Source organism: Ursus arctos, unplaced genomic scaffold (genome assembly GCF_023065955.2).
Source record: "Ursus arctos isolate Adak ecotype North America unplaced genomic scaffold, UrsArc2.0 scaffold_3, whole genome shotgun sequence".
NCBI lineage: Eukaryota > Metazoa > Chordata > Mammalia > Carnivora > Ursidae > Ursus > Ursus arctos.
In genome coordinates this window covers 13,119,307-13,131,937 of record NW_026622985.1, presented here as the reverse complement: position 1 = coordinate 13,131,937, position 12,631 = coordinate 13,119,307, and the positions used below count along the sequence as shown (strand labels likewise).

The 12,631-nt window shown below is 39.2% G+C and overlaps 1 protein-coding gene across 3 annotated transcripts in view; it reads left to right on the top strand.

The window, feature by feature from the left end:
- CDK13 (cyclin dependent kinase 13) overlaps positions 1 to 12,412 on the top strand; it is a 118,516-nt gene extending 106,104 nt beyond the window's left edge. The window contains exons 12-14 of one of the 3 annotated variants that reach the window (XM_026502864.4): positions 5,677 to 5,882; positions 8,183 to 8,455; positions 9,390 to 12,412. In XM_026502864.4, the coding sequence (XP_026358649.1) occupies positions 5,677 to 5,882; positions 8,183 to 8,455; positions 9,390 to 10,240 (1,330 nt within the window). In that variant the 3' untranslated portion in view covers positions 10,241 to 12,412. Of the gene's footprint in view, positions 1 to 5,676; positions 5,883 to 8,002; positions 8,456 to 9,389 lie in introns of all 3 variants that reach the window. The other 2 variants (XM_057304155.1, XM_026502854.4) reach the window with 2 other exon arrangements.
- The last annotated feature ends 219 nt before the right edge of the window (positions 12,413 to 12,631 follow it).

Genomic DNA, 12,631 nt, shown 5'->3' with positions numbered 1-12,631 from the left:
GCAGTTCTGAAGTACTCCTTGGCAGACTGTCCAATAGAAAATCCTTATCATTGGATAAAAGAGCATTAGTAACAAAAGCCAGTATAGAATGGATTTATTGTATGACTCAGAGAAAATGTATAGAATTTGGGAGTCAGACTAGCTGGGTTCTTGATCCTTCATTCCCTTGTGGCTCCTATAATTTCTCTAGGATTGATTTGGGGGGGAGGGAGGGGACAAAGCAGTCCATTTGGTTCTTTTTGATAGGATCTAGAAACTTTGTAGGGATTTCCTTTGTAACCTAAAAAATTATGAGCATTGTAAAAGCAAGCCTATTTCTATAATAAAATGTTTCCATGTAATAAAATTAGCATATTGTGAATGAACAAAAATGGGCTTTGGAGTTCAAATCCTGGCTCTTCCACTTATCACTTAGATTGGGCTTATTATATTTCTAAGACCTTCATATTCAGCTTTATTAAGTTTTTATTGAACTATATATGAATTGCCATTTGGGATGGTTTGAAAGACAAAGGATCTGTCATCTGATATGTTGAAGGATCTGCATCATTCACTGTTGAATTAATTGTTCCATGGTGGGGTTTTTTGTTGTTTTGGGTTTTTTTTCCTCATCAGCAGTCTTGAAACTTTGACTCTAGTACCCCTTCGAAGAATTCTTTTCAATTTTTTGGAAACATTTCACCTCTACAGAAAAATAGGAAGAACAGTACAATGAGCATTCGTATATCCTTCACCTAGATTCAGTAGTTATTAACATCTGCTTTATCACTATATATAAGCTTTTTTTCCCTGAAATATTTGAATATTATATTGTGGGAGTGACACAACATTTATGAATAATTTGCTGTGTATCTATAAGAACGAGGGCTTCATAACTGCAGTACCATTATAAAGCATAAGAAATTTAACATTGCAGCATCTAGTAGACAGTCCATATTCAGATTTCTCCAGTTGTCCCAGTAATTTCCTTTATAGTCTGGTTTTTTTGGTTTTTGTTTTTTTTTTTGTCTTGGATGAAGAAATCATTCAACACTCACACATTTCATTTAGTTGCAATGTCTCTTCAGTCTTTAATTACTCTTTGGGTAGGGCTTTTATGACATTGACATATTTGAAGAGTTCAAGCTAGCTATTTTGTAAAACATTCTACAGTCTAGCTTTAATTGCCTTCTTGTGATCAGAATTAGTATAACATTTTGTGTGTGTGTCAAGAATACTTCTTAGGTAGTGAGGTGTGCTTCCTGCTTTATCCTATCAAGAGAAATATAAGGTTATTTTTCTCCCATTATTGGTAATACTAGGTTATCTCTTGGTTTAAGTGGTCCACATGAAAGAATTCCAATAAAAGCTATATCGAGCACATTTTTAACTGACATTTAAACTTTTTTAAATCAAGGGTTGAAATAGTTGCAAAAGATGTAAATTTCAGTGTCTGGTAAGTGTTGACACTTTTAAATGGGGTAGTTACATCACTCTTGTAAATATATCCAGTGGGATCAAAATATCTTAGGATTTTGATATTCACCAAGAGTCACTTAGAAAATACAAAGCTTTTTTTCTTTTTGATCAAATGGTCTTTGCAAATATTACTAGTATGTATTTAAGTTTTAAAAAGGCAAGAAAATTATTGAATCACTATGTCATACCCCTGAAACTAATATAATGTTGTATGTCAACTAGAATTCAATTAAATTTTTTTTTTCAAAAAAGGAAAGGAAGGGGTGCCCAGGTGGCTCAGTCAGTTAAGTGTCCAACTCTTGATCTTAGCTCAGCTCAGGTCTTGATCTCTGGGTCATGAATTCAAGCCCTGTGTTGGGCACCATGCTGGGTGTGGAGACTACTTAAAAAATTAAAAAATTAAAAAATAAAAAATATATATAGTAGTAAATTTGGTTGGAAATGCAACCACCCAGGTAATTTTAATATCTGTCAGTTAATAACTCCTTATTCTAGAGTGAGAAAGTCCCACATTAATTGTAATTTTCTTTTTTTATAAGTACCCTTGTAAATAAGCCTTTGCGAATGGATGGACTTTTGTCATAGTTTTATGTCTGAGTTCTTTGCACTCCTTCCACATTATGTGCAAAAATCCCGTGGTGATGATGTGTCATCAGAAATTATTTTAATGACCTTTCAGGTGTCAACTTTTCTCTTTTAATTTTCTTGATAGTAACGAATTGGAAACCACGTGACTTGAAAAGATTTTTTTTAATCCAGTAATTAATAATTTGAGGAAAAAAGCTAAAGAAGATTAACCAATACTTATTAAAGGACTTCTTGTTTTTGTTTGTTTTGTTTGTTTTTTTAGAGGAGGGCATACAAACCAGGGGCAGGGACAGGGGGCTGAGGAGAGGAAGAGGGAGAGAGAGAAATTTTTTTCTTAATTTTAAGCTTTTTATTTATTTGAGAGAGAGAGAGAGATCCTAGGACCCCGGGATCATGACCTGAGCCAAAGGCAGCCGTTTAACTGACTGAGCCTCCCAGGCGTCCTGGAGAGAGAGAATGTGAAGCAGGCTCCACACCCTGCGCGGAGCCTGACACAGGGCTCGATCTCACAGTCCTGAGATGATGACTTGAGCCTAAATCAGGAGTTGGTCGCTTAACCAACTGAGCCATCCAGGTGCCCCTAAATGACTTCTTATACTTGGTACTTTTTCTTTTATTAGTACTTGTTTCATCCATTATACTTAGAAAAGTTTAGGAAGTCAACATGTAATGTCAGTACAACTTTGCCAGTCCATATGTTAGATTGTTTTTTTTATTACATGTTTTTGTGAAAACCTTGAAACTGCAGATACATCCCATATAATTAATGGGAAATGTCTGTCACGTAACCTAATTGGAAACTGTGTCCATATTGTCAAACACATCACCTAAATTCACTTAAGTTTTATCAGAACACACCTGACTGCATTTCTCTATTAAAAATAAGGATGTTAATGCACATTTTGGTGAACAGGCTGTAATCCAGTAATAAATTAGGGATACATCACTGAAGCAGTCAGGTGAAGTTATAATGCTGTTGATTTAATATAGAAATTAAAAGTTATATAAAGACATAGTTTGTAATATATAATGGGTAGTTAAAATGATAAATTATGAGGCGAGGACTATGAAGAAAAGCATTGGTGTATGGTATTCCATTGGGAACTATGTGTATGTGTTAAACTCTTGTGATCATTTTTTTCAGAATAATCAAATGAGAATGAGGTATTAAAACAAAAAACCAAAACAACTACGTTAATTGTATTAGATGTGGTGTCAAATTTTTCTGATGTATTTAATGAAAAGAAAGCTTATATTGCTAAAAAGTGAATTAGAGTGACAGCTAGCCTATAATTTTATTTTTTCTTATATAGCCAGTGAAAAGCACTGAACAACTTATAAGATAAAATGTGATCAACTGTAATTGGAATAAATATTTCATGATGTGATTTGATAAAAGTAATTTTAAACTGTCGTGTTGAATGATGATAAATGGTATCAAACATGAATGTAGTGCCTGCTCTGTGAGAGGCACCGTCCAGCACTTACATATATGTTAAACATATATTACCTCTACCCCATAAGCTAGATTGTATTGCTAATCTCATTTTTAAAGATAAGGAAACTGAGGCACAGAGGTCAAGTTACTTGCCTAATGAGACACAGTAAGTAAGTGGCTGAGCCAGTATTTGAACCATCAGAAAAGCAGCTAAACATTGGGTCACGCTGGAAAACATTGCTGGTGTATCCAGAGTCAGCATCACTAACCTGTACGTTTCAGCTATTTGTTGGGTAATGTTTATCTGTCCTAGAGATGAGTGTTGAGATAATCCATAGAGGAATCTCTTAGCTTAAAATTGTGGGAGGGAACAAAAGCCCTAACAAAATCCACTAACAAGTGGATTTCTTTGCTTGCCTCTCACGGGGCTCCCCCGCAAGAGCATCAGGGGAGAAGAAGTCACCGCAGTTCCCCTAACTGCAGTCCTGCAGTGAGTCTGAATTCAGAGTATCCCCCCCGGGGCTAAGGCCACACGTCTTACGACACATACACACGCGCACACACAGAAAGGAAAGTCTTTGGCGGGTTTATGATGCCTTAAAGCTTCCCAGTATCAATATTTCAAATTGTACCTTTGTTTGTTACTCCAGGAGGTTTTTACACGCTGAGGCAATGCACCATAGTAAGATGGCTGAGAGGTATGCCTTTGTTTTGTTTCTGGACCTCAGGTGCATAGACTTGGTTTAATCATAATCCTTGTGTCACTCATCATTGGTCCATGCATGGCTCTCTTTTTTTTTTTTTTTAGTTACTTAATTAGTTATTTTAAATGATGTTAATAAGCAGCCATGAACCTACCAAATAAAAGCTAGAACCTTGAAAATAACCTACGTTAGTCATATCATACCCTCTCCCCACCCCCTGCCCTACGACCTATCCCTTTGCCTCCCTCCACCTGAGGTAACCATCATCCCTGTTTTCTTTTGTATATACTTTTGTTGCCATCTATATGTACTCATAAAAAGTTATATTTAAAATTTTTAGTTTTTAATTTTATAAAAGGGTGTCATGCTGTTTGTAATCTTTTGGGAATGACTTTTTTTACTTAATATTATATTGCTAAGATTCGACCATATTGTTGCATATGCCTTTACTTTATAACATGAGGTGCGAGTAACTGCGAAAGAGGAGGTGTGAACGAACTTGCTGTGCAGGCCTTTCTCAGAGATCGATTTCAGCAAAGAGGACATAGATGTGAATTCTTTTAAAACGGTCTCAGGTGTACCCCCTTGGGAAGCATCCCTAAGGAAACATCTCCAGGTTGAAGACGGCAGATCTATCACCAGGCTGGGGCCGCTTCAGGGCACTTGTAGTTATTCTGGGCAAGTTTATTAACCTTTCCAAGCCTCAATTTTCTCATCTTTAAAATAGATATAATAGTAACTTCCCATTGGAATTTTTATTAGGATAAGAAGAAAACATTTATAAATCAAACATTTAGGTCTTCCTTTAAGCAAAAGTTACTCTGCAGTGTTGTCATTTTTATGAAATCACGTTAAGGCAGAATTGTTTCAGAATCGTGGGTAATTTTGATAGTTGCGAGTTATTTCAGAACTCTGTTGATGGGTAGTCATGAGCCTGGATTACCTATTTTTTGAAACTTCTCTGTAGCATAGTTTAATTTTAGAGCACTTGATTATGGAAGTAAATAAGAGGGTATTAAAAAAGTAAGGAGTTTTGACCAGAAAGTTTTTCACAGACATTATCTCCTAGCTTTTACTATTTTTTAATCCTGTTTCCATTTTCTGCAAATGGCATCTTTTTTTGCCTTTTTTCCCATGTCCTATTGTATGGTGTACTGTGAGAAGAACTGGCTTTAAAAGATTGCACCAAGGATGATAGTAACATACTTTTATGAACCTGTGTTCTTTGTTCATAGTTTTACTAAATGATTAGTTACTGATTCTTCAGAAGTCATGGAAAAATAGTCCGGCTGTAAAGGTGAAGCCCTGAAGGAGGGGGGCATCAAGGATGATTTTTATTGAGGAGCTCACACAGCATGTGTCTCAAGTCTTCAGGAGCAACTGGCAGGGGCGTTGGGGGTCAGCTTTGGTGCTCTGTAGTAAATAGTAACAGTTTTGGGGTGTGGTTAAGAAGTAACGATGACACACAATTTGATGCTTTTTTTCCAGCCTTCCTTTATGGCAAGATTGTCATGAGCTGTGGAGTAAAAAGCGAAGAAGACAGAAGCAGATGGGCATGACTGATGACGTGTCCGCAATTAAAGCCCCCAGAAAGGACTTGTCTCTCGGCTTAGATGACAGCAGGACCAGCACACCGCAGGGTGTGCTGCCGTCTTCACAGCTGAAACCTCAGGGCAACTCGAACGTAGCACCTGGTCAGTAATGCTTCACGCGTGGGTTGATTTTCTTCCCTTGTTTTGTGCCTCACGGGGATTATATTGCTCTAATGTTAAAGCATTTGTGGCTAAAACATGAAGATTTATTCGCCGAACTTGACATTTCCCTGTTAATGGCTTGTGCCAGTGCTGACGCCTCACTGCTTCTGGCACCGCAGTGTGAGGCGGGCTTGAGGTAAGATGAACTTGCGGAGCAAGTGTCAGGTCACATATGCTTAGTGCGTGTCAGGTTTCTCTCTCCTTCCTCCCCTAGTACAGGAGTTAGTAGAAAGATACAGGGAAACGGCCGAAATTCTAATAGAAGCTCTTCAGTACTGTTTGTAAAATGTCCTCAGGTCACTCTTAATATACTTCCCATTATATTATAGAATCTCAAAGATTGGAATCTTCTGTTGTGCCAGAGAAGACTTGAAGTATGATAAAGAAGGATATCTGGGGGAAAACAGATTTCTTCCTCTGACTCAATCTGTTACAAGAGTCGGCTTCTTCATGAGAACAAAACCTTTTCAGTGTTGTCGGAAGTGTTATTAAACTCATTCTGTCATTTTCTTTCAAAGATCAGTTGGTTGATTCAAACAGATCTACTGATCAGATTCAACTTTTGGTGGTTGAGTATAAATATAGAGTAGATTAGCTGAGAAAGCTTGAGAAAGATTACCTTTAATGCTTCCCCATGTAATCTGCAAGCTCATACTTGACCTTGGTCAGACCACATTAAAGCGCTGATGCAGGTTACTTTACAAACCAAACCAATTGTTATTTGTTGGTCAGAGTTTCATTTTATTTTTTGTTCCCCCCTCTCCTTTTTTTAACTGTCACTGTTAAGAAGTGAGAGTTCTGGTTTTGTGAAATAGGAATGAATCCTCTCTGCTCCATTTTCATCATCATCAGGGGTCTTAAAATAAGAAAATTCCCTTTCTGTAGAGGATTCGGCATAGTTACAGAATACCTCTGCTGATAGAGACATGAACTGGAAAATGAGGGAAAGTGGCTCTTAGCGTGCAGCAAACAAGCTTGGCTCCTTATTTATTAATGGCCGCGGGTCACAAGAATTTGAAAAAGTCTGTTTCGAGTTAACCTAAAAATAACTAAGAAGTAATAAAAAGTATCTCAAGTTACATCAAGAGAGAAAATAAAAGGATAGCGTTAATCACCAGTCTTTCATCTTCTTGGAGCTTCTCTTCTACTTGCCTGTTACGCTTATAGAAATTGCTTATCGGTGTATTATCACTGAACTTACATAGTAGCACATAGCCTCGGGCCTTGTTGTTACAAGTGACTCGGAGAAGCTTGCACAAGAATCTGTGTAAGCCGTCACAAGTCTAAACTGAACATGGAAAAAAACAACCGCATCTGTTTTGCTGGTGACGAGTTAATACCCTCTTGTGTGCACATGATAAGCATGCTTCTGTAGGAGTTCTAACTCACTTCCCGAAGTGAGTTAACTTAAAAACGTGATTTGAATAACATACATTTCATGAAAGAGTCTGCAACATCCAGTTGGAATTTACTGCGCAAATAAGGTGAAGTCCTTAGAAAATAAGCATTATTTTAGATGAGCTGTGCAGTGCGTAGAGCCCCGAGTTTGGAATCAGAGCATCTGGGTTCTGATCTCAACTCAGTCGCTTACAGAGTGTGACCTTGGGCGAGTTAGTGTCTCTGGATGTCCGTTTCTTCAGTAAAAAAAAAAAGGGGGGGGGATACCAAGAGCATGGCTTACAGGTTGTTGTGAGGAGTAAAGGACATGAAATGCTTAGAGTGCTGACTCTAGCTGTCCTTCTCCTCCTCCGTTCCCGTAGCTCCTGCTTCTGTCTAGGGGATGGGCTTCCAGACATAGTCTCGAGTTTCTTTTTTGAAGTATTTACCCCTGAAGAGAACTTCTTCAAAACGGGCCACAGTTTTTGCCGTTGTTTTAACTTACGTGCAATTCCATCTTAAACGTCCATGAAATTAGAACTAGACTGAGATGCCTTTTTCACAGTGTTTCTTAAACACTGTCCCACAAATGTACATTTGAATATGGTCACACAGGGCCGTTTTGGGGGACGGGGTGTGCTATGAATTATGGCAATTCTAATTAATACACATTTTGTCTTTAGTAAAAACAGGCCCTGGACAGCAGTTAAACCACAGTGAATTGGCAATCCTACTAAACCTCCTACAGTCTAAAACAAGTGTTAATGTGGCTGATTTTGTCCAAGTGTTGAACATTAAGGTAAACTCTGAGACTCAACAGCAGCTAAATAAAATAAACCTTCCTGCTGGAATTTTGGCAACAGGTGAAAAACAGACAGATCCATCCACACCACAACAGGAGTCTTCGAAACCCTTGGGAGGAATTCAGCCTTCTTCTCAGAGCGGCCCGCCCAAAGTGGAGACGGACGCTGCGCAGGCCGCCGTGCAGAGCGCGTTTGCGGTTCTGCTGACTCAGTTAATAAAGGCCCAGCAGTCAAAGCAGAAGGACGTGCTGCTGGAAGAGAGGGAAAATGGGTCAGGACACGAGGCGTCGCTACAACTCAGGCCACCCCCAGAGCCTAGCACTCCGGCGTCGGGTGAGTGTGCCCACGGCAGACCTCCAGCACTGGTGCTCCCACCGTCCTCTTGATGTCGAGGGGCGTCCGTGATGCGTATTGTCCAGCGGCGTTGCTAGTGGACAGGTTCCGAGAATTCCGGGGTCACCGGATATAGGTTGTTTTCTTATCCGTTTATTCCTAGGAGTAGATTCTCCATGTGTGATATAGCTCATTATGATCGCCATAGCGCTTCCTCATGGAAGCCTGTGGTTGAGAAGTAGTCTTTTCCTCCAGCTGCGACAGACGGTATTGACCAAGGCAGAAACTTTATGTGTACAGGAGCTTGTGTTCTTCAAGCAATAAATAGGTAGATGTGAGATACCTTTGAAAGGTCCAGTGCAATTAAAGTTTTCAGTTACCGTAGACTTAAATGGTAGCAGGCAATATTAGTACTTAGGTCCCTTTTTCCTTCCTCCCTTCCTTCCTTCCTTCCTCCCTTCCTTCCTTCCTCCCTTCCTCCCTTCCTTCCTCCCTTCCTTCCTTCCTTCCTTCCTTCCTTCCTTCCTTCTTTTCTTTTTTCTTTTCTTTTTTTTCTTTCTTTTCTTTTCTTTTCTTTTCTTTTCTTTTCTTTTCTTCCTTTTCTTTTTTTCTGGAGATGGAACTTCTAATGTTCTTTACAACCACCCATAGGAAACATTGACTGTTTTGAACATCTAGTTTTTCACGATAACTTTTTTTTTTTTAAAGATTTTATTTATTTGACAGAGAGAGAGACAGCCAGCGAGAGAGGGAACACAGGCAGGGGGAGTGGGAGAGGAAGAAGCAGGCGCATAGCGGAGGAGCCTGATGTGGGGCTCGATCCCATAACGCCGGGATCACGCCCTGAGCCGAAGGCAGATGCTTAACTGCTGTGCCACCCAGGTGCCCCTTCACGATAACTTTTAACTCTCTTTTTTGGCTTTGTTTCACTTAGGGCAAGATGACCTCATTCAGCACCAGGATATGAGGATGTTGGAGCTCACACCAGAACCAGACCGGCCTCGTATTCTGCCTCCTGATCAGCGACCTCCGGAACCACCTGAACCACCACCAGTCACTGAAGAAGATCTGGATTATCGGACAGAAAACCAGCATGTTCCCACCACTAGCTCTTCGTTAACTGACCCTCATGCCGGAGTGAAAGCAGCCCTGTTACAGCTGCTCGCTCAGCATCAGCCCCCGGATGACCCCAAAAGGGAAAGTGGTATTGATTACCAGGCAGGAGACACTTACGTACCCACTTCCGACTACAAGGACAATTTCGGATCCTCTTCTTTCTCTTCCGCTCCTTACGTTAGCAGTGATGGTCTAGGAGGTAGCTCTGCTCCACCGCTGGAACGACGCAGCTTCATTGGAAACTCAGACATTCAGTCTCTGGAGAACTACAGTACTACTTCATCTCATTCTGGTGGTCCGCCTCAGCCTTCTGCCTTCTCCGAGTCATTTCCCAGTTCAGTAGCTGGATATGGAGACATTTACCTCAATACCGGTCCCATGTTGTTTAGTGGAGACAAGGACCATAGATTTGAATATAGCCATGGCCCCATTGCCGTCCTGGCGAACAGCAGTGACCCTACGACGGGGCCAGAGAGTACTCATCCTTTGCCAGCAAAGATGCACAACTATAACTATGGTGGTAACTTACAGGAAAACCCGGGCGGCCCCGGCCTCATGCACGGGCAGACCTGGACTTCTCCTGCCCAAGGACCTGGATATTCACAAGGATACAGGGGACACATTAGCACATCAGCTGGCAGAGGTCGAGGCAGAGGGTTACCATACTGAGTATCTGTTTTTCCTCAGGCACATCATTTTTATCTGGAAAGACTTTTCTAGCTGCAATTTAAGGCAGCAATCCAAGAGACTTGAATAATATTAATTCAACAACAGCTTTATTTTTATGTGGAAAAGGGTCTTGCATACAATAGTTAAAAAAAAAAAAAGAAAAAAAAACCTTTGCTTAAATTCATGCTGTTCTAAAAACTAGATCTGTTGATTGTACATCTTCACAAATTCTAGTTAACAATTTTATTTTGTATTCTTGCAGTTTTCAGTGGATGCTATTCTTAGGGACATAAGAGTCTTTTATGGCCCTCTTGCAGATCTCCTGAACTATGCACATTTGTGCTTTCTTTGTAAGTTTGGACCAACTTTTATGTAACAACCAACCAACCCCTCCCCCCCTCCAGTTTTACAACAATCAGAAAGGGCACTGATTTATTTGGTATTTTTCTTTTTACAAAGCTACCTTAGTCAAAGGTCACTGTCAGTCTTTGCACCTGCTTTCAGTGTTATTGTGAAAGGTGTACTTTGTGCTCACTTCAGAAAATAAAACACAACCTTTCTCTTGATGCAACAGTTTTATAAAAAAAAAATGGTCAACGTTATTTTTGTTTTATTTTGCAGATTATCATAGCCAAGCAAAATGCATTCAAATGAAATAGTGGGTTTTATATGAAAAATATGGGGAGGGGAGGGTAAGTAAGTGCCTTAACAGGTAAGCTTAAGGTCTGAAAAAGCAGTTAACCTTCACACCCATTTGTCTTCTAAAGGGAATCAATACACTGTATTGAAGAGGCAGGGAGCTCTCCAGTGTTTCGGGGCGGCCTTTTCAGTTCCTGCTAGATCCATTCCCTCTGCCTATCCCACTTTCTTCTTTCCTGCCTGTCTTGGGCTGTGTTACCTTCCACTATCACCTTGTCTTGACAGGAGAGTGAGAGCAGAGAAAGGGACTAGAACTCCAGTCAGGACCTCGTTACTTCCAAGAAGTTCTACAAAGTTACGTCATTTAAGTGGGTGAAAGTAATAGCTCAATGAGAATTTCCGAGTACCATTTTTTTCGGGCTGCCATCCTGTCCCTGTTTCCTTTTGCCATGGATCATTGGAGGGCAGTAATGTAGAGGCAAGGCTTGAGAAACAGAATTTGCCAGATTCTATTAAAGTTCATGGAGGGGGAGGGGTGGCAAACATCATATCTTAAGTTATGCAATTGCCATTTTAAGAAAAAATTAACTAGAAACATTGCCTAGATTGAATTTATTGAAGCAAAAAAGAAAAAGTAGTGAGAGAAAACCTCTTATCTTCCCTCCTCTACCTTCTGTGAGGTTTATTACGACTTCTGCCAGACTTAGAGCAACTTTAGTTCATTTTAACATTTCTTTTTCCTTTTATTAAAAGCAACAGAATGACGGACTAACCCTTATGTAAGCTGTAATGCTGTCAAGTCTAACTAACTTTTTGTGCACGCTCACGCACACACAGAATTATAATAATTCTCGAAAGGAACCAAAGGTGTAGAACCAGTGTTTCCATTATCACTAAATGGAAAAATAAACTCTGGAAATGAGAGTTGTGCCAATTAACCATTTTGTTTTAACTGTTCTCCTGGTAACTTACTTTTTGATTGGAATTGTAAATTGGAAGAACTGTTTTAGAACGGAAATTGCTCCAGTTCTGAAGTCAGTCTTTTAACCCCCATGCCCTCTATCTGACTTGTGAACCTGCATTTCAAAACAGTATATGGGAAGCATTATAGTTTGGTGACAGTAAGGATATTTTAAAGTGGATATTTTACCATTTTACTGCTATAAAATGAGTTGATGTCAGTTGATCATTTTATTTTTTCAATGGAATTTTTTTCTTGGGGAGAAAGAAATGAATGGAAGAAAAATTATTTTGCTTTTATTTGAATATTGAGTACTAACAACTTATAATAAAACTACATTGCAGGAAGTGAAATATTTTGAAATTTAGCAAAAATAGCTACAGTATTCAAGTATCTGAAATTTTAATATGGTGAGTCTTAGCGCTTTAGACTTTCCTATAAGTGACAGTATCTAAGTTATTCTTAATAGTCACAGTCGGTAATTCTGCTGACCATAGCAGCTAACCTAAAATTGAAGATATTTATGTGACATGAATAGCCTGTGTTTTAAAAATTAAATATTTTATATAAAATTGAACTGTGTTTGGATAGTTTTTCCAACATTTCAGTTATATATTTATGCTGGGCGAGTGGCTGGGAGGACAGGGAAACTGTTGGCTTGAAATTGGAAATTTGAACTACAGCTTCTAATATTACCCTTAGACATCATTGTGAGACATACCAATATTTTACACACCACTTAGAAAAAAAAGTTGCCAATTAAACAACAACACAATGCTAAGATGCATGAA